The sequence below is a fragment of the Plecotus auritus genome (genome assembly GCF_963455305.1).
Source record: "Plecotus auritus genome assembly, chromosome: 1".
In the NCBI taxonomy this organism is placed as follows: domain Eukaryota; kingdom Metazoa; phylum Chordata; class Mammalia; order Chiroptera; family Vespertilionidae; genus Plecotus; species Plecotus auritus.
The window spans coordinates 196618900-196640845 of NC_137770.1; the positions used below are offsets into that span (position 1 = coordinate 196618900).

A 21946-nucleotide genomic window follows, 5' to 3' on the forward strand; every position below is an offset into this window, starting at 1 on the left:
ATTTATCTCATAGTTTTTATAAGATTGTTCCTTTATTTCAAATCATTGGGGTTTTAATTTTCTGTTTTACTTATAGTACTATAGATTGTTTCCTCGTCGTATGTTCTGTAATTTTGAATTCTAAGCTAATCTTCAGTGGTATTATTTGTGAGAATCCTGAGTGTTCTGGAATTGAGGGTGGACATTCTACAGTAGTTTCTATTAGTTTCTCTAAGAAACCGAAGAAGTATCATCAGTCTGAGATTAATTTTCATACTAATGTCTCGGCCCTGGGTTTTTCAAACAATGTACACAGTATAACTTAACTCTGGATCTGCAAGAAAAATGGGCTTGAAGTTCTGAATTCTCAGCAGACTTTTTTTTTTTTTTTTTTTTTTGCTTTACTCTGAGCCCTGAAAAACACAGGTAGGTTTCCTTGCAATTCCTCTGTGCTGGTGAGTTTCTTGTTTTCTATTCTGTTCCTGTAATTGAAGGTAAGTCTTTCCAGAGTCCAGGTTTTATGCAGAATCTTAATTACAACTTACTGTCTCTGAATAGGCATTAAATCCCAAGCCTCTGGGTTCTTGAGACACACACAGCTCCTCTCAGGAAAGCCTTCCCATCATTGCATGCCCAGACTGGCTTTAGTTCCTTCTTTGTTTCTGACACCTCAAGATTTATTTCTATCCTTGCAAAATCAGCTATAAATGGCTTATAATTCTTATAATCTTTTATCCAGCATTTCTAGTTGATAATGATGGAAAACTTTTCAGATTATCATACTCTACTATCCTGCTAGAAGTTCAAGTAACAATGGAGATCTTAAAAAATGTTTTTGTGTAAAGTTTTTCTTAAAAAAGAAAGTCTCATCAAGAAGTCTGGTGATGTCCTGGGAGGGACACAAGATTGAGAGCCTGAGCTTTGAAATTAAACTGGCATATATTGGTGGGCAATTCTTAGCATGTTATATCTATACTAACAAAAGCCTAGGTGGCATCTTGCCCTCACATCATCACAAAATGGCCACCCCCATGTCATCACAAGATGGCCACCACAAGATGGTCGCCACAAGATGGCCAGCAGGGGAGGGCAGTTGTGAGTGATCAGGTTAGCAGGGGAGGGCAGTTGGGGGCTGTCAGGGAGGGCAGTTGGGGGCAACCAGGCCAGCGGGGGGGGGGGGCAGTTGGGGGCGACCGGGCTGGCAGGGGAGGGCAGTTGGGGGTGACTGTGCCAGCAGGGGAGGGCAGGTGGGGGTGATTAGGCCAACAGGAGAGTAGTTAGGCATCTATCAGGACAGCAGGGGAGCGGTTAGGGGGTGATCAGGCTGGCAGGTAGAAGCGGTTAGGGTAATCAGGCAGGCAGGTGAGCGGTTAGGAGCCAACTGTCCCGCATTGTGAGAGGAATGTCTCAGATTGGAGAGGGTGCAGGCTGGGCTGAGGGACCCTTCCTCCCCCAACGCCCCCCCCCCCAATGCACAAATTTTGTGCACCAAGCCTCTAGTTTTTGTATAAAATTAAGTCCTTTTAAAGCTTAAATTTTAGATTTTTATATAATATGTTTATATTACTGAGCATACTACCTAGTAAATAACATATGTACAGTGTGGTAGCTCTTTTGATTATCCTGTTTTTAAAGGGTAAGTGTGAGATATTAGAAAGTCAAGTTCATTGAAGTCACAGCTTTGCTGTATGGCATCTTACAAAAGCAAGTCTAAGACTACTGAGCACAGGGATGACATCATGGCAAAGGAAAGAGCAGTTACCAAATTGAGGGTGGTCCTGCATAATTTTGTAGATGACTTCTGAGGCTCTGGCACCTGGGGCTTCGGCCTGTAAGATCCTGTTGGTAATCTGCAGCATTCCCCCTTCCGGAACCCACACCATTGAATTGGCCACAAGCCGAAGACCTTTGTCATTCTAGAATAAGGAGAGAGTACAGAATTAGGTCCAAGCAAAATAATAAAATAGCAGTCCTTAAAAACATGTTATCAGGTCCCACTGCTGCTAATGATTGTCTAATAAGAGAGATTCATGGCTTTAGAGTCACACTATGAACTACAGCTGCTCGAACAACACCGGTTTGAGCTGCATGAGTCCACTGGTAAGTGGTTTTGTTTTTAAAATTGATCTGTGCAATCAATTGACTGGTGTAGTTCAAACTCTGTTGTTCAAGGGTCACCTTGACAGTTAGGAATCTGCAACCAAAGTCAGGAACCCCTATGCAGAGGGCTGAATTAAGTAATACATGGAATTTTGATCGTGCAGGTGAACTCCACATTAAGGTTCAACTGTATATGTATATATACTATGTGTGTGTGTGTGTGTGTGTGTGTTTGTGTGTATGTGTATATGTATATGCATATACTAGAGGCCCGGTGCATGAAATTCGTGCAGGGGGGGGGGGCTGTTCCTCAGTCCAGCCTGAACCCTCTCCAATCTGGGACCCCTCAAGGGATGTCCGACTGCCCGTTTAGACCCAATCCCAGTCGGGCAGTCAGACATCCCTCTCACAATCCAGGACTGCTGGCTCCCAACTGCTCACCTGCCTGCCTTCCTGATTGCCCCTAACCACTTCTGCCTGCCAGCCTGATCACCCCCTAACCAATCCCCTGCCAGCCTCATTGATGCCTAACTGCTCCCCTGCCAGCCTGTTTGCCCCTAACTGCCCTCCCCTGCAGGCCTGGTCACCTGTAACTGCTCTCCCCTGCAGGCCTGGTCGCCCCCAACTTCCCTCCTCTGCCGGCTTGGTCACCCCGAACTGCCCTCCCCTGCAGACCTGGTCACCCCGAACTGCCCTTCCCTGCAGGCTTGATCACCTCCAACTGCCCTCCCTTGCAGGCCTGGTCCCTCCCAACTGCCCTCCCCTGCTGTCCTGATCACCCACAACTGCCCTCCCTTGCAGGCTTGGTCCCTCCCAACTGCCCTCCCTTGCTGGCCATCTTGTGGTGGCCATCTTGTGTCCACACGGGGGCAGGATCTTTGACCACATGGGGGCAGCCATCTTGTGTGTTGGAGTGATGGTCAATCTGCATATTACTCTTTTATTAGATAGGATAGGGGCCTGGTGCACGGGTGGGGGCCAGCTGGTTTGCCCTGAAGGGTGTCCTGGATCAGGGTGGGGGTTCCCTTGGGGCGTGGGGCGGCCTGGGTGAGGGGCCTGTGGTGGTTTGCAGGCCTGCCATGCCCCCTGGCGACCCAGAGGCCCCAGTATCTGGGGTTTATTTATCTTCTACAACTGAAACTTTGTAGCCTGGAGCGGAGCCAAGCCTTCTGCTTGCTCCATGGTGGCAGCCTTTTTTGGGGGGATTTATGTATCTTCTATAATTGAAACTTTGTAGCCTTAAGCAGGGCCAGCCAGGGCTGCAGAAGCTTGGCTTCCTCCACCACTGCGGGCAACCCTAGCCTCCTGCTCTTTCCAGCTCTGTGGCTGCCGCCATTTCTGTTTGGATTTATGTAACTTCTATCATTGAAACTTTGTAGCCTTGAGTGGAGGCCTAGGCTGGCAAGGGCAGGCGGAAAGCTTGGCTTCCTCCATTGCCGGGGAAACCCAAGCCTCCCTCCTGCTCTCTGTGGCCGTAGCCATCTTGGTTGGGTTTATTTTCATATTCGCTCCTGATTGGCTTGTGGGCGTGGCTTGTGGGCGTGGCTTGTGGGTGATGGTTAATTTGCATATTACTCTTTTATTAGATAGAATTATATATATACATATATATGTATTTTCCTGCATTTTCTTTTAATTTATCATGAGCAAATAACTTACTTCATTTAGGAAGACTAAGTCTCTTCATTTCTTTCTATCATTTGTCCATATACCTGTCCTTCCATTCTCCACATCCATCCAAATTCAAGAACTATTTGTTCAGCTCTTTTGCTAGAGGGCTAAGGTACATAAGGATGGCTGAAATATGACTTCAGTTTCAGAACCATGACCTCCAGGTTCATAGATTGATGCTCAACCACTGAGCCACAATGTTGTTGTTTTTCTCTCTCCCTCTCCTTTCCTTTCTTGCTCTAAAATTCAATAAAAATATTTTTAAAAGAAATAAAAACTGGTAGTTATAAAATAGTCATGGGAAAGTAAGTAAAGCATAGGAAATAGAGTTGATAATCCTATATAATAAAAGCCTATTATGCTAAGTGTCTATTCATCCATTCAACCAATCAAAACATAATATGCTAATGATATGCTAAGGCCACTCAACCGCTCACTATAACGTGCACTGACCATCAGAGGGGAGACGCTCCTACCAGTAGGTTAGCTTGCTGCTGGGGTCCGGCCGATCGGGACTGAGCAAGATGGCCAGACATGCCCTGGAGCCCTCCCGCAGTCCCTCCCCACCTGGCCAACCTCCCAGGTCTCTCCCCGCCCTGATCGTGAACTGGTGGGGTCCCTTGGCCTGGCCTGCACCCTTAGCAATCCGGGACCCCTCAGGGGATGTTGGAGAGCTGGTTTCAGCCCGATCCTGCAGGCCAGGTCGAGAGACCCCACTGGTGCATGAATTTGTGCACAGGTCCTCTTGTATTATAATAACTATGTATGGTACCAGTTGTGGTACTGGAAATATCAAGGGGAGCATGATATAAAGTATATGATTGTCTAACCACTAAGCGGTACATGAAACCAATACATAATACATTTTTTAAAAAAGGTTGAAAAAAAAAAAAGAATGACACTGGTTGTTGGCTAATAGAAGGCAAAAGCTGCTAAAAGACTCAATCTACACTGTAGGCTCTGTAAAGTCAGCACGAGTCTTGAAGAAGGAAATGGAATGATCAGATCTGGGTTGTGGAAAGCCTCCAGCAGCAAGAGATGGAAGGGACTAGAGTTGGGGTGATCTGGAGCTATGGAAACCCTTTGACACATTCTTACCATGGCTCAGGTGAGAGAATATGAGAAGGCAGTTGCAGTGGGAATGGATAGTTAAAAAAAGAGATCCCAGAAATACCACAGAGGCCAAACTGACAGGCCTGGATGACTGAAAGCGAAGCCTTAGAAACAACAGCTGGGAATAGCTGACTGGAAGGAGTCACCCTAACTGCACTCCCGAGAAGGGACCATTGTCATTGCGAAAGCCGATGTTATCAAACAGCACTGCCAAGGAGCCTCCTAATTGACACTTTGCACGGATGAGATTAGTGAGGCGGCTCATGTTCAGTTTTCAGTTTGTTTTCATACTTTAATAGTCAGTAAATCTGATATTTTAAAATATGGCGTTTCTGAACAGATGTCTTTCTAAATTATTGTTATTACTTTCAAATATGCTAACAAAGAGAACAGAGTAAACAGCACTCCCAGGAGGCAGCATTCAGAACAGAAGACAACATACCCTTTCCAGTCACCTGACAGGAGGTCACTTTTCCCTGTGAGGAGGCATCACAGCTATTTTCACCAGGAAACTGAGTCAAACAGCACCCAGGAGAACAGCAGCCAGGGCACCTTCTATTGTGAAAAATGCCTGGGAGCAAAATCCTGGAGAGCTTTCTCCTTTCACAATTGATATAGAATATTATTTACAAAAATATCACAGTGGGTCAAGAACCTGGCATGTAGTCTACCAGAGCTCTGGGGGGAAAAGCCCTGTTAACTCCAGCAGAATTTTACATAACATAATATACTTGGACCCAGGTGTCTCAACTGCTAAAAAGCCTTGTCAACTTTGATTATGGTTACGGAGATCAGCCATACACCAAAGACTACAATCTTGGACGGACGAGGCAATGTGGCTTTTCATATTCCAAGCAAGTAAGCACTGGGACTCGAATGCATGTCCTAGATGCCTCTCTTACTTGACTATTCTTCATCAACACAATCCCCTACAATTCCTGTGTGAGTACATTTCTAGGAGACAGTACTCCTTGCAAGTCGGTGTTCAGAGATCAGCGACGTCTAAAAGCGTATTAGTAGTTAAGAACCTCAGGCACCTACCCCAGACTTCTGGATCAGACCTTCTGAATTAGAATCTGCATTTTAGTTTTGTTCATCAGCTTTATTAAAGTATACTTGACCAATAAAAAACTGTATATATTTAAGGAATACAATGTGATGTTTTGATGTACATATACATTATGAAATGATTACCACAATCAAACTAATTAAGGTATCCTTACCTCACATAGCTATGACTTTTCTGGTGTGCTAAAAACATGATGACTTTCTTAACAAATTTCAAGTATAAAATATGTTTTTATTAAGTATAGTTTCCATGCTGTACATTAGATCTCTAGAAGCTATTCATCCCTTATAACTGAACCTTTGTACCCTTTAACCAACATCTCTCCATTTCCCCGACCCCCCAGAAACTACCATTCTACTCTGCTTTTATGAGTTTAACATTTTGAGATTCCAAATTTAAGTGAAATCATGTAGTATGTGCCTTTCTGTATCTGGCTTATTTTACTTAGGATAATGTCCTTTGGGCTCATCCATGCTGTCACAAATGGCAGGATTTCCTTCCCTTTTAAGGCTGAACAACATTCCATTGTGCATATGGACCACATTTTCTTTATCCATTTATCCACTGTAAGACACTTAGATTGCTTCCATATCTTGGCTATTGTGAATAATGCTACGATTAACATGGGAGTGCAGATATCTCTTCCAGACTCTGATTTCATTTTGATTGGATAAACACCCAGAAGTGGGATTGCTGGATTATATGGTAATTCAATTTTTAAATATTTTAGAAATCTCTTTACTGTTTTTCAAAGTGTTACCTCAGTTTACATTCCAACCAATGGCATATAAAGGTTCTCTTTTCTCCACACCCTCACCAACACTTGTTATCTGTTGTCTTTTTAGTAATAGCCATTCTAACAGGTGTGAGGTGATATCTCATTGTGGCTTAGATTTGTATTTCTCTGATGATTGGTGATGTTGAGCACCTTTTCATGTACCTGTTGGCTACTGTATGTCTTCTTCTGAGAAATATCTATGCAAGTCTCTAGTCCATTTCTAATCAGGTTGCTTTGTCACTATTGAGCTGTTTGAGTTCCTTATATATTTTAGATATCAATCTCTTATCAGATATATGGTTTCAAATATTTTCTCTCATTCCAGAGGTTGCCTTTTCATTTTGTAGATTGTTTCCTTTGCTGTGCAGCTTTGTAGTTGGATGCATTCCCACAAGCATTTTAACAAGATCCCCATGAGATATGGAGTCATGCTAACGTGTGAGACACATGGCCTAGGGTAGAGCTCATGATGGGTCTGGAATGATTTTCCCAAAAGTGCACAGACAGGCATTTAGTATGGCTATGTTTATAGCAGGATAATACATATCCCTCTGTTTCTTAATTATTTGTTTCTAGTACTTAAAGAAGAAACAGAAAACTATCTAAGGAAAAGGATCATTTTTCCTACTCATTATGATGAAGATGGTTTTTCAGTTGCTTTCTTTTGGGAGATGGTCTGGGGAAGATTTAAGAAGAGATGAATAGCAAGCTATATACACTATTTTTCTATACCCAAAGTGTCCAAAAGCCAAAAATTTCCCCAGTGGGTCTGACATGTACAATTTTTTTTATCTCCTTGTAGTTTTTTTGTTCTTCTGCACAATGGTGCATATATCCCTGTAAATTCAAGATATCAACCTTAATATCAATTGATTAATCTTCTGCCTAGTGATGTTTTATATATCCTTCAGGGTATCATATATACGGCAACTAGAGGTCCGGTGCACGAAATTTGTGCACAGGGGGCGGGGGGGTGTCCCTTAGCCCAGCCTGCACCCTCTCCAATCTGGGACCCCTTGAGGGATGTCCGACTGCCCGTTTAGGCCTGATCCCACCAGCGTCGGACATTCCTCTCACAATCCAGGACTGCTGGCTCCCAACTGCTTGCATACCTCTGCCTGATTGCCCTTAACCACTTCTGCCTGCTAGCCTGATCACTCCCTAACCACTCCACTGCCAGCCTGATTGACAGCTAACTGCTCCCTGGCCGGCCTGATTGCCCCTAAATGCCCTCCCCTGCCAGCCTGGTCACTTCTAAATGCCCTCCCCTGCCAGCCTGGTCACCGCTAACTGCCCTCCCCTGCCAGTCTGGTTGCCCCTAACTGCCCGCCCCTGCAGGCCTGGTCACCCCCAACTGCCCTCCCCTGCTGGCCTGGTCTCCCCCAACTGCCTTCTTCTGCTGGCCCAGTCACCCCTAACTGCCCTCCCTGCTGGCCTGATGGCCCACAACTGCCCTCCCCTGCAGGCCTCGTCCCCCCCAACTGCCCTCCCCTGCAGGCCTGGCCCCCCTCCCAACTGCCCTCCCCTGCAGTCCTGTTCTCCCCCAACTGCCGTCCCCTGCTGACCTGGTCTCCCCCAACTGCCCTCCTATGCTGGCCCGGTAACCCCTTACTGCCCTCCTTACTTGCCTGATCACCCACCAATGCCCTCCCCTGCAGGCCTGGTACCCCCAAGTGCCCTCCCCTGCAGGCCTGGGTCCCCTTCAACTGCCCTCCCCTGCAGGCCTGGGTCCCCCCCCAACTGCCCTCCCTTGCTGGCCTGGTCTCCCCCAACTGCCCACAACTGCCCTCCCCTGCCAGCCATCTTGTGGTGGCCATCTTGTGTCCACATGGGGGCAGCCATCCTTGACTACATGGGGGCGGCCATCTTGTGTCTTAGAGTGATGGTCAATTTGCATATTACTCTTTTATTAGATAGGATGAAATCCCAACCAGAGATTAAGGGGGCATAATTAAAACAGTGCTTTAAATTAAAAAGTTCATTTCATAGAACAGAAATGCTGGTAATAAAGTTTCACCATTGTTTATTGTGTTACAAATAAAAATATTAATGTTGTAAACCAAATTATAATAATCCCACAAATACAATGAAATCCTCCCCACTTCAAATTAAAGCTTGGGACAAAATGATGAGCTCAAATGATAGTGTACCTCAACTCCAGGCCAAAATATTTAAGACAAAAAATTTTAAACTTAATTAAACAGAAAATGACTATAAGTGGATATAGTCTATGTCAATGTCAACACTAACATTTTATTTATTCTATAAATATACCTTAATTTGCAAAGGTTCATTTATACCATAGCTTTTATTTTACTTTTTAAATGTATTTTTATTGTTTAAAGTATTACAGAGTTTCTCCCTTTTCTCCCCATTGACCCTTCCCCCCACCCCCCCAGGTCTTCACACTATTGTCTATGTCCAGGAGTTATGAATATATGCATATAAGTTCTTTGGTAAATCTCTCCCCACCCACCCTCTCATCAACCAATGGGAGGAGAGCTTTAAAGAAAATTGAGGAAGGGTTCAATGGGGGAGAAAAGGGTCATATGTAATACTTTTAACAACAAAGAGTTTTAAAAATTAAAAAGAAAGAAAATTGAGGGGAAGTACAGCAGGGCTTTTAGCTGCACAGGGGCCTTTCCAAGGTCAAACAACCAGAACGGACTCTCAATAATTGAATTTTCCATTCGGTTCATAAGCATGACACTCGGGGGCTTTTAACATCAAAGCATTACCCAGTGGCAGAAAATTACTGTTCAAACAACAACAAATGAGGTCAGAAGGATCATCAGATTTATTGCCAATGTGGAAAAAGATGCACAATTTTCAGAGATGCCTTAATTAATAAAAAGGAAGGTAATTCTTTGAAAGCCCAGCTGTGGAGAGAAACTCGCCAGTAAGCTTGACTTTTCCCTGCCCACACTGTTAGCCCTCATTAAAAGCTAAACTGCTTTAGAACAGTACATCTAGCAGGCTTGGTTTTGCTAATCCACCCAATTAATGAAAGCCTGTTCAGCACAGCATTCTTTATTACTTCTTAATCTTTTTTATTTCTTTTTGCCTCCTCCCTTCAACAGAACATGTTTCAGCACCAGTCCTGAGTCTGTTCCCTCCTCAACCACTCAATAAAGGCCTGGAGGGTGACAGTCAAGTTTACTCCCTGCCAGGCCCAGGATAAAAACCTAAGTTTGGGGAAGTGATGTAGAACTCGAGGAACAAGAGTGGAACTGAGAGCGCCCATCCTCAGTCCCAAATGGGCTAACCCAGCACCAGCAGAGATGCTCCGAAGCCTTCTCATCTGGTGCAAGAGATTCATTCAAAGGCAGGACCCAGGCACTCCCTCCATCTATCCATCCATCCAACAAAAACCTACTAAACTTCTACGCTTTACCTGGCTCAAAAGAGTCAGACTGAAATAGTTGCTGCTCTCACAAAGCTTCCTTTTTCTACCTCTTCTTCCTTTCCATCTATCTTACCAGGTTAAGTTTTCTGTTGAACAACACTGGGATTAATTTGTACATTCACTAGGAATTAGACCTAAACCGCTTGGCCATTCCATTTAAGCCACCAGCTAGACATCAGCCAGTAACTGGGCTCACTCCAAATTTAATACACAGGTAGCCTTAGAGTAAGGATTTGGATGCCCATTTTCAGAAATAGCTATCAGAACGAAATTAGTCATGTCTGACCTCACATCTACTGGAAACTATTAACAGTTGGGGGAATCTTTACTTCGTGGGCTCCCGCAGACTTATGGTTACAAATAGCTTCACTTGTAACAAGATGTGCTGAGCCCAGAGGGAAGATTTCAGGAGGTTTCAGGCCTAGACTGCTTGAGTAGGACATTGAGAAAATGACTAACTTACTGTCTCCATTCAGACCATTAAGGGGATAAGAAAATATATGACCAAAATATTGAAAAAGATGGACTAGAATGAAAAGAGCCATGAGGCGCTGGAATGCACTTGAATTGAAATCTCAGCTCCAGCGCTAAATGCCTTTATGAAAAATGTTTTAAGCTTCTAAATATGTTTAAACTTCCATTTTAGTTTTCTCTTTTGAAAAATTAGACATAATAATTGCACAAATATCCTAAAATGATTATGAAGATAAAATGAAATAATTTATATTAAGCATCAGTGCCCAATAAAGATTTTAAAACTAAACAAACAAAAACACCCACCATCCATAGTAAAATTTCCTTTATAAGAAATAAGGTCATATAGGTTCTATTCTAACCTTCTTTACTAAGATATTGTAAAGATCAGTAGAATAAATAAGAGGAAAAGTACTTTGAATTCCTTCAAAACATGTAGTATATGTTTATAAAACTTTATCAGTACTGCAGAGTCGAATTTATTAGTAGTACATCTAGATGAATGTTGGGGCTCTGGTCACTGGTTTCATTACCCCAATTCATTGGCCTATACACCACTAGTTCACCTGATGGACAGGTAAGCTCAGCATGATAGGGGATGAGAGATGGCAGGGGAAGGAGGGATAGACACCATAAATAGCAACATGACTCTCAATATAGCACCACAAGGATTCTCAAGTTCTGTGCTTATGCCTTACTTATATATTAAACTCTATTTTTCTTTGTTTTTTTTTTTTGTTTTTTTTTTGTATAGTCAAAGCAGCAAAAATCTTAGAAATACCCTTCAACCTTGGGACTTCAACCTTGCACACAAAATGACTGTGCAAGACACTGAACTTAGCTCCACACATGGAGACTGAAGCCACGATAAGGAAGGCAGCTGCTAGGGTTGCACGGAGGTCCTGTAACAATCTTTGGAAAGAAACCATGAAAGAAGAAAAGGAAACTTTCTGTGTCTGTATAGACTTCATCTCTTCAGAATTAAACCTCATTTCCCAGGGCAATTGTGAGAGGGTGATAATTAGGATTAGCTACAAGGTGCCTGTCTGCCAACTCTGTCTCATAATCAGCCTTCAGTCACTCCCATCTATCTCACCATCACTGTTTTTAGCAGCTGAAAATAATAAGACAAGAGCCTGAGAAACTAGCGAGCAGACCATCTTAGATTCAGGTTATCACCTTCATGAGGATCAATCAAAAATTTTGAGTGATCACTGGTGAGAAAGTGACAAGTGATCAATCTCTTTAGCTGATCACTAATGACCTTTCATTAGGTACCAATATTTGGAATGAAAAGTTTCAAAAAGTTATGTATCTCAGTCTATCATCATGGAAAGAGCCATTCTTTTTACTAGTATAAATGAGAAAAGAGCTTCTAATGAAGTATCATTATGTAATAAATGGTTTAGAAAATATTTTTCGATAGATCTCTTTGATTTAGCAGTTTCCCCAAAATATGATAGATATCCCAAGAATCCTAGATAATAAAACCCTAATATGCAAATCGACCTAACGGTGAAATGACTGCTTGGAATGACATGCACTGACCACCAGGGAGCAGATGCTCAATGCAGGAGCTGTCCGCGGTGGTCAGTGTGCTCCCACAGGGAGCACCACTCAGCCAGAAGCTGGGCTCACAGCTGGCGAGCACCGCAGCAGTGGCAGGAGCCTCTCCTGCCTCTGAGGCAGCACTAAGGAGCAGCAAGCCCAGTTCATGGCTGGCAAGTGCAGTGGCAGTGGTGGGAGCCTTGCCGGCTTAGGCCCGCTCCCCCTAAGCCAGCAGGCAGACATCCCCTGAGGGGTCCCAGACTGTGAGAGGGCGCAGGCCGGGCTGAGGGACCCCTCCCCACCGAGTGCATGAATTTCATGTACCGGGCCTCTAGTATTTTATGAAAGACATGAATGAAAGTTTATAAAATGGTTATATATTAATTTTAACATTATAGAAAAAAGTATAGTTGTACATTAAACCCATGATTTCACAACTATTGTTTATTAGGATGAGGGCACAGTAAAAAAGGAAGTTGACTCAAAGTAAATAAAAGGGCAGGTGTTTGCACATATGGCAGAAACTAATAGAAATAGCACAGGAATGACTCAGGCTGAGAAACACTGCTTCTACCCCATTAGCCAACGATTTCTATCATAACTAAGAGAAAGTTCCCATTCCTGCTTCTGTTGGGCTAACAGAATAGCTGAACTCATCCTTTATGATCCATTATAAGACCTGGAGCTTTACATATTTCATGAACTGTTTTAGAAGAGCAGACAAAAACAGGGGTGCATTTGATTATAATCATGCTCAGGCAGGAGACAAAAGGATCAGTGGACAATGAAGCACTTTTATGGAAGCAAGTCAACATAAAGATTCAAAAGTTTACCTTTTTTTTAAAAAAAAATATATTTTATTGATTTTTTTACAGAGAGGAAGGGAGAGGGATAGAGAGTTAGAAACATCGATGAGAGAGAAACATCGATCAGCTGCCTCCTGCACACTCCCCACTGGGAATGTGCCCGCAACCAAGGTACATGTCCTTGACTGGAATCGAACCTGGGACCCTTGAGTCCGCAGGCCGACGCTCCATCCACTGAGCCAAACCAGTCAGGGCAAAAGTTTACCTTTTGTAGAGAGAATGGGGCCAAGTCTTTCAGATCAAAGGTGCTCCTAACAAAATATATACTGCTCCTGGGATTGGGTAATATGTTCTCTTAATCTTTGAATGTCCAAAGTATCTCCATAATAGGTACTTAACAAATGGAATAAATAACCAACCATATCTTTATGAAATTAAAAAATGATATCATCAACAAAACTTAACATCTAGGACAGTGGTCAGCAAACTCATTAGTCAACAGAGCCGCAGTTTGCCGACCACTGATCTAGGAGAATGAAAATTGTACCTCTGGGAATGACACGTACCTTGGGCACAATCTTCACGTGGAACAGTATATTTTGGAAGGAGTATCCATCATTGGCTTGCAAGACTGCAACATCAGATGTGCTATCCAAGCCATCGTGAGCATAGTAGAGAAGGCCCCTGGAGACTTCATCCAGCCGGAATTGATAGACAAGGGTTGCAGGGGACTGAAGCGTTTGAAGCAATTGGCCATGAAGTGGAGGATCCAGCACTTCAACTACCACATCCTGTGGATTGTCATCATCTCGGATGTCAAGCAGCTGGGGGGTGATGGTTCCCCTCTCTCCTCTGCTAATGTGGAGAGCCTCATTTCTCAGTACATAGGGGGGCTGTGGAATGAAAGAGAAGACGAGAAAGCATTGAGCAGGAAAAGAGAGGACCATCCAGTGGGCTAGATATCAGTTGTGTGCAACCTAATTGATATTTTGATGCTTTTTACAGAATTCTAGATGTTCTAGCAAAGTGCCTAACTATTGCATATTCACAGTATTTGTCAAAGGTAGGGTTGGTCCTAGGAATCACAGCAAATGAGGTTCACATCTCTGATTCTGGAGGCATCTCTAGCCACTTCAGGACTACAGTATTCATCAGAGGCCATCAAGGAGAACTGCTTGCTTCTAAATCTTTGAAGTCTCTGCTGTCTTGAGTTATAACACATCCCCTTCACTGTAACTGTGATCAGGTCAGTGTCAGGCAATCCAGTCAGTTGTCTGCATCCAAGAGATGCTAAAAGACATATGGAATGTTTGTATTTGTGTTGGGAGTTGAGCACTTCATTTCAGGCCATGTTGCAGCATGCTGACTTGGAGTAAGATAATTTTGCATTCTGAATTCATGCTATTTCTTGTCCCTCCCAGTAATTTTCTTCAAGCTGTTTCATTCATATCTTGAAGGGGCCCAACCCAGCTCAGGTTATAAAGCCTGACAAGATCCTGATCTGAGTAAGGCAAGCACCTGGTTAATTCAAATGGCACTGCTCATATAGCAAATTTTAATATGTTTCCTTAGGATTATCAGGTGTGCTCTTACCAACTTGAGTAAGCAGATAAAATGTTCCTTCAAAAGATAAAAGTTAATGAACCTTATTTGAAAAAAAATCACACACACACACACACACACACACACACACACACAAATCAAGGCCAGAAGCCAAAGAAATCATTATCTCAGTTTTTTATATCATCTGAAGTTGAACCTTCTAGGACTTTGCTCAGCACACTGCCCTCTTTAATCCAAAAGGCTTTCTTTTAAAACTAGCCCTCCTGACCTCCTGGGAATTTCAATATCTATTAGAGTAATGTCTAATGAATGCATGATTATAACAATCACATAATAGGAAACTAGAAAATAGCTACTGAGAATTCCCAAGTGAAAACTCAAAGCTGTGATTCTACACATGGGAATGAAAGGCCTCTTGGATTCTAAAGAGAGACATGAAAGGTGATATCAAAATCCATAAATGGAAAAGATTGACTTAACTTACATGAGAAAATGCCATGGAGCCTCAAGACCATGTTCAAATATCACAGAAATGTAAAGGAACAAAAATAAGTTAAAGTTTATTTCTAAAATTCCATTTTTTGAAAAGTTAAAATGATAAAAAGTTTCTCATAAATAAAATAAAAATGTGTTCTCACTATCTACTCACTTGATTTCAGGAAAACAACAAATATCAGGGAACCATCAGAACTCACCATCTCGGTGAGAAAGCCACTTACTTATACCAACCTACACTAGGCCTTTTATTCACATGTTTAGCATAACTATATTACACAAGCAAAAAGAACAAAACAAAACTTCTGAGCTTAAGTACTGAAAAACATCTAAGCCAATAAGTCCTGGGGCTTGACGTCACCCTCTGGCCCATATTACAGAGATCACATTTTAGCTACAATTAAAACAAAATTCATACTCTTAGCTCAACTCTGAGATCAAATTAATTTCTAATCATTCCTTTATTTCAGTCATCCCTAAAGTGAGAACGCCATCAAGAAGAGCTGAGCTGGGCTGTTCATATCATTTGGCAGCCACTTCTGGTTCACAGGCTATGGTCCTTTCATTTTTGGACCAAAGATATAAAAATATCAGTTTAAAAACAATGACCTCATGTCCTTCCTTGAATCATGTATAACACACTCCTGAGATCTGGATATTTTAGGTAGCCTTGGCTCCCCATGATGATGTCCTTTTCTCTTGCCATTCACACCTTAAGAGTATATCTATCTTCCTACTCTCTTTGCACATTTCAGCTGTTCAAATCCTCAAGCCCAATTACTCAGAGTTTCTACCACTATATATATTCTGCATACATAAGTACAACTTGACAGAGATGAGTGATGAGAAGAGAAGAACCATCACATTGAGTTTTACAACAGCTACCATGATTTCCTCAGACCAGTGCTTGGCTGATGACCACACTGGCACAACATTTAAGAATATCCTTAATAAGATCATCTAACTACTGCCAACTAAGATAAATGCAGTCTGGCTGCATAATGCAAGTAGATAGGCAAAAGTAGCCAACATAATCCCATACCCATGAGAGAGAAATATTTACAAAACTAACTCATTTATCTAAGAATAAGGAAAGTCTTAAGAACTAGAACCACCTCAAATTATTCTGATGGACTAGTTTCTGATTCAGTATAGCAAAAGATGGCACCTAATGTAATGATCAAGAACATAGAATCTGCATTCAGAGTTAATGAGCACAGATCTTGGCTCTCTATTGATTAGGTGTATCACCATAGACAAGTTACTTAAGGTCCCTGTGACTTAGAGTTCTCACTTGTAAATTGGGAATAATAATGCCTCATGAGGATGGCATGAGGTTTAAATGAGAAACACTACAAAGAGTACTACAGATGTATTAGTAATGGTTGCTGCTATTGTTATTGCCTAGAAGCATTAAAAAATTATTTCAGGAGAAAACTGAGACAAGATTAATTCAGCTCATTCATTTGTCTACAAATACAAGAAATCTTTGTTTGTGCTTGAGAATTGGTAGGCACATAAACTTAGTAATAGTGTGGCATTTTTATTACCTGTGTTGAAAATGCTTGTATGTTGATCAGCTGTGGCTCAGAGAAGAACTGCTGGTCACTAATTTTCAGGGAAAAGTAACCTTTCCTAAAAGAAATCCCAAAGAAAGAAATGAGAAAATGCAATCATTAAATTAGTCATTAGAATGACAATGATTAAAAACATTTCCAGGCTATGTGCATGGATGAATTTGGATCAAACCACTACAGTAATATAACATTCATACTATAAATAAAAATGACCAGATAAATATGAACCTAGTGAAACCCAGACAAAACTACTGTGTGTTCTTAGATCTCATTGTAATAATTATATAATTTTTTCCCATTTTTCTAAGTTGAATCTATAAAAGGTTGAAAATCAGTTTTTGGGCCAAGAAAGGTTAGTGATATATTGTAGGCTAATGGTAAAACTAAAGAATGAAAACGGAATCTTTCATAATCTTTGAGAAGATCTCAATGAGTCCCTATTCCCTGCAAACTCACTCACCAAGTCCTACCCAATTCATATGAGTGGGTCCCAAATAATAATATTTGCAATGCTTTCATTACGTAACTCTATCCCCCTCTCTGTCCAGCCACACAAATGCAACATTTAATGTAGACTTGACCAGGGAAGGATGTCTCATTATTGACTATTGAGAAACCATAGTGTGGAGAAAGCCAGTTTGTAGGAGAGAGGTCAATGAAGCCTATAAGCCAAGACACAGAGACAAGAGAAAGAACCGAGTCTTGCTTCCTGGTGCTGGTTCTAGCTTCCAGGCTTGCCCTGGGGCCCAGTTGCCCTTGATGTGTTTGAGATCTAGGCCACACCTGCAATGTTAGAACAAACCTTACTATTTCCTTAATCTAGTTCAAGTTGACTTCCCTTACTTACAACCAAAGAATCCTAATTAAGAAAACAAAATAAGGCTCACTCTTTGCTGTGGTTTGCACTTCTCATAAAGTGTGTTGTTTCAACAGCTTCAGAGACTACTAGAAGGAAAGGTAGGAGTTGCCCCCTTCAAAGCCAAACCAAGCACAGAACTCACTGTGGGCTGGTAAGACATAATTAATGTATATGAGAGGGTTTGAATTCTGGTCTATGGTGGGGCCACTGTTTTCAAGTTCTTTAAAAGGTATTCTTGGGAGGATCCAAGATGGCGGCGTAGGTAAACACCTAAACTGCTGCCTCGCACAACAATTTCAAAACTACAACTAAAAGACAAAATGTCTATCACCCAGAACCACAGGAAAGCTGGCTGAGTGGAAGTTCTACAACTAGAAGGAAAAGAGCAAACAGCATTGAGAGGTGCACAAGTGCTGAAAAGCTGAGGTACGGAGGCGCGCGAATCGGGCTGGCGGCGGGTGACTGGGAGTGCTGCTTTTTTCAACCCGAAGGGAGACAAGCTCCTGATTACTCCAAACTCCAGTTTCTGGGGAGACACGGGGACCCAAACTCCTACGGGGAGAAGCTGGACTCTCTGCCATCGGGTCAGAAAATAAGGGAGGCTTGCTTGCAGGGCTGCGTGCAAGAATAATTGTTTACTGTGCTGGGGCACAGGACGCAGGGACAGGGACGCAGAGCCGGCTGACTGGCAGCCATTGCTGTTTGCCACGCCCTAGCTTAGTGACACCCTGAGACCCTGCCCCGCACAACCTACAAACCCACCCAAGCTCTAAGCAGCGGCTTTAGCATATGAATGACCTGCCCTATCGCAGCTTAACCTAGCAAACTTACAGCCCGGGTCAGACAAAACCTCCAAACCCCAAGCATAGAGGAGAAAAACTAGTTCTTGCTGTAGCGCCTGCTGGGTGGCCTCAGACAGTAGCTAACCTGCACCCCATTAGAGATCCAGAAGCCAGTGTACCTAGTGGTCAGTGTGAGACACCAGATTTCAACTCCTCACATCCATAAGTGACACATTCAAGAGGCAGACTCAGTGAGCACCAAAGCACCACTGAAACAACTCCTGCACCATAAGCGTGTCTCCAGCGCAGCAGTTCTTCCATTATAGACACAGCGGGTCCTCACAGCCAATTGGCCTGGAGGTTAATTCCTCCCAGTGTACCAACAGCAATCAAGGCTTAACTACACCAAGACTTTGCACTCAGCCCACAAAGGGGTGCACCAAGAGCGTCCACCTCAGGTGATTGGGGAGGCTGAGCTACTGGCCCCTATAGGTCACCTACCACACAAAGTCACTCCATCAACACAGGGAAGCAGCAAAATGCAAAGACAAAGAAACATGTCACGAATGAAAGAAATGGAGGAAAGCAAACTACTGGATGACATAGAGTTCAGAACCACATTTATAAGGTTACTCAAGAATCTTCTCAAAACTGCCGAGAAACTTGATGAAATCTCCGAGGAGCTTAGTGAGACCTTCAAGGACCTTAATGAGAATGCCAAAAAAATGGAAAAGGACCAGTCAGAAATTAACCATACACTGTCTAAAATAAAGAATATACAGAAACTCAACTGTAGATCAACATACCCCAAGAATCAAACCAAAGATCTGAAATATGAGAAAACAAAAAACACCCAACCAGAAAAACAAACAAAAAAAAGAATCCAAAAATATGAAGATAGTGTAAGGAGCCTCTGGGACAACTTTAAGCGTACCAACATCCAAATTTTTGGGGTGCCAGAAGAAGACAGAGAGCAAAATATTGAAAACCTATTAGAAGAAATAATGACCGAAAACTTTCCCTACCTGGTGAAAGAAATAGACTTACAAGTTCAGGAAGCGCACAGAACCCCATACAAGAGGAATCCAAAGAGGACCACACCAAGACACATCATAATTAAAATGCCAAGGGCAAAAGACAAAGAGAGAATCTTGAAAGCAGCAAGAGAGTAACGGTTACTTACAAGGGAGCACCCATACGACTGTCAGCTGATTTTTCAACAGAAACTATGCAGGCCAGAAGGGAGTGGCAAGAAATATTCAAAGTGATGAACAGCAAGAACCTACAACCAAGATTACTCTACCCAGCAAAGCTATCATTCAGAATTGAAGGTCAGATAAAGAGCTTCACAGACAAGAAAAAGCTAAAGGAGTTCATCACCACCAAACCAGGATTACATGAAATGCTGAAGGGTATTCTTTAAGAAGAAGAAGAAGAAGAAAAAGGTAAAGATAAAAATTATGAACAACAAAATGACATCAAATACATACCTACCAACAAGTGAATCTAAAAATCAAGTGAATAAAAAATATGAAGAACAGAATGGACTGGTGAATATAATAGAATCAGGGACATAGAAAGGGAGTGGACTGACAATTCTCAGGGGGAAGGGGATGTAAGGGGTGTGAGAAGAGATTGGACAAAAATCTTACACCTATGGATGAAGACAGTGGTGGAGGGTAAGGGCATGGGGGTGGGGTGGGGAATCAGGTGGAGGGGAAAAAAAAGAGAAACACCTGTAATAATCTGAACAATAAAGATTTATTTTTTTTAAAAAAAGGTATTCTTGGCATTAACTACCAATACGTGAAAGAATGTGGGTGGATCTCAAAAGCATTATGGCAAAAGCCAGAAACAAAAGATTATATACTTGCTGATTCCATTCACATGACATTTCAGAAAGGGCAAAACTACAAGGGTAAAAACAGATCAGTGTTTATCAGGGACTGGGGAAGGTAGTGACTGTAAATGGAGTTTTGGGGGTTTTATACCTTGAATGTGGTTGTGTTCTCAAGACTGAAAGACAGTAGACATTTGTTAACACTCATAGAACAGTAATTTAAAATAGGAAATTTTATTAAATGCAAACTGTTCCTCAGAAAACTTAATTTAAAAAAGTTTGCTGTATTTCCTCCATTTTCTGCCCCATTTAAACCCTGGTCCTCTCCATCCCCACTTGCAGCCTTCAAGAGAATACAAATGATGGGAACAACAAAATGAACAGTGAAGGGCTAGTTACTCCCAACCTACTGGGGGGGAATGATTTTCTGTTGGCAGTGAGCTTCCAATAACTGTGCTCAGCATCTCAGCAGTGGAGCTTATCTCATCTCCTATGACGATATTTACAATCTGTCTCGTACTCCACAGGAGCATTCCAACCCCAGAGGAATGCAGTCCTAAAGAATTCCAGTCCTAAAGAATCAGGGTCAGTGTTTGCATGGGGGAAAACAAAACCACGGACCGGAGTGGCAGGTTGTGTCTTTTGTTTTTGTATCATTCAGAGACATACACTTCCTTTTTTCATGAGTTTCTGCCAAGCCTGTTTCTTTTACTATTCCTCTCATTCTTTCTTTTGTTTAAATGTTTAGGTAAAGGAAATCCAATGTTAAATGTGTACCCCCCAAAAAGTACTAAAAATTCCCTAAAAAATAGTTGCCATTCTTTGTCCCGTTTATGGGTACAAAGCTGACTCTGTGAGGAAATAGATGATGAGAGATTAAAAAGGTAAGGTTAGAGAAACAGGAGGCTTTTCATTTTGGTTGCCTTTGAAGCTTTAAGTTCTTTATACACATTTCACAAGTGATTCCAAGACAAACAACTATAGGTACGTGTGTGTGTGTGTGTGTGTGTGTGTGTGTCTGTATGTGTGTGCGCGCGCGTGTGTGTATGAGATATGAAAACATTTAACTATACTTGCAGCAAAAGGAATGCAGGAGATGGAGCATGAGTTTGACGAGTGATTCTAAAGCATCAAGTACTACAGTTTTAAGCACCATTTATAGCAATACTTCTGCATGCCCCCAGAGATGGAAACATGCCCATTATTTCTACTATTAAGACAGAAATCACAGTGGCTAAAGGCATGGGCTGTGGAATCAGAGAGCCTTGGGTTGGAGCCTCAGCTGTGCGTCACAGGATGCAAGGCCTTGGGTAAGATTACTTTATACTCTGAAGGCCTGGAGACTGGGAATATAAATATACAGAATTTACATAAAGTAGTTAACACAGTGCCTGGCTAATAGCTAGTGTTCAGTGAATGTTACTTGCTCTTATTTCTATAAGAGGTTCTTTGCTCACCAGCTCTCAAATGCAAATGGAGAAAGTGCCATTTACTTTTCTCCCCACCTATGTCCTAGCCCAAACCTTAAAAAAAACTCAAGTTTAGTGGTGACAGTAGAAAATATTCACTGTTTCCTTATTACTATTCCCTGGGTATCAACTCCTTGTTTACAAATAAACTAGTTTGAATTACCTGCACTAATGAAGCAGAGCAGGGTGAAGGATAATCCAAGAGGCTAATCTTTGGGGTGCATTCTCTGATTTCTGCTTAGTAGAATTACTCTGCTAATTACATGGCTATATTTGCTAGGGTTAGTGTTAACATTCAATTGCATTCCTAAAGCATATGTCAGCTGGGGCGGGGAAGACAGCCAGAAGTGTGCTAGGCATCAGAGGAAAACTGGATCAGGCTTAAATATTAACCACAATTAATCCCATAAAGTGGAT

At 42.2% G+C, this 21946-nt stretch overlaps 1 protein-coding gene across 2 annotated transcripts in view; it reads right to left on the bottom strand.

Moving 5' to 3' along the window:
* The window catches only part of FRAS1 (Fraser extracellular matrix complex subunit 1), a gene marked incomplete at its 5' end in the record, with an annotated part of 457295 nt that overhangs the window by 140232 nt on the left and 295117 nt on the right, over positions 1 to 21946 (bottom strand). For both annotated transcript variants that reach the window (XM_080673629.1, XM_080673630.1), the window contains 3 exons: positions 1742 to 1895; positions 13511 to 13837; positions 16553 to 16637. In XM_080673629.1, the coding sequence (XP_080529755.1) occupies positions 1742 to 1895; positions 13511 to 13837; positions 16553 to 16637 (566 nt within the window). The remainder of the gene's footprint in view (positions 1 to 1741; positions 1896 to 13510; positions 13838 to 16552; positions 16638 to 21946) is intronic.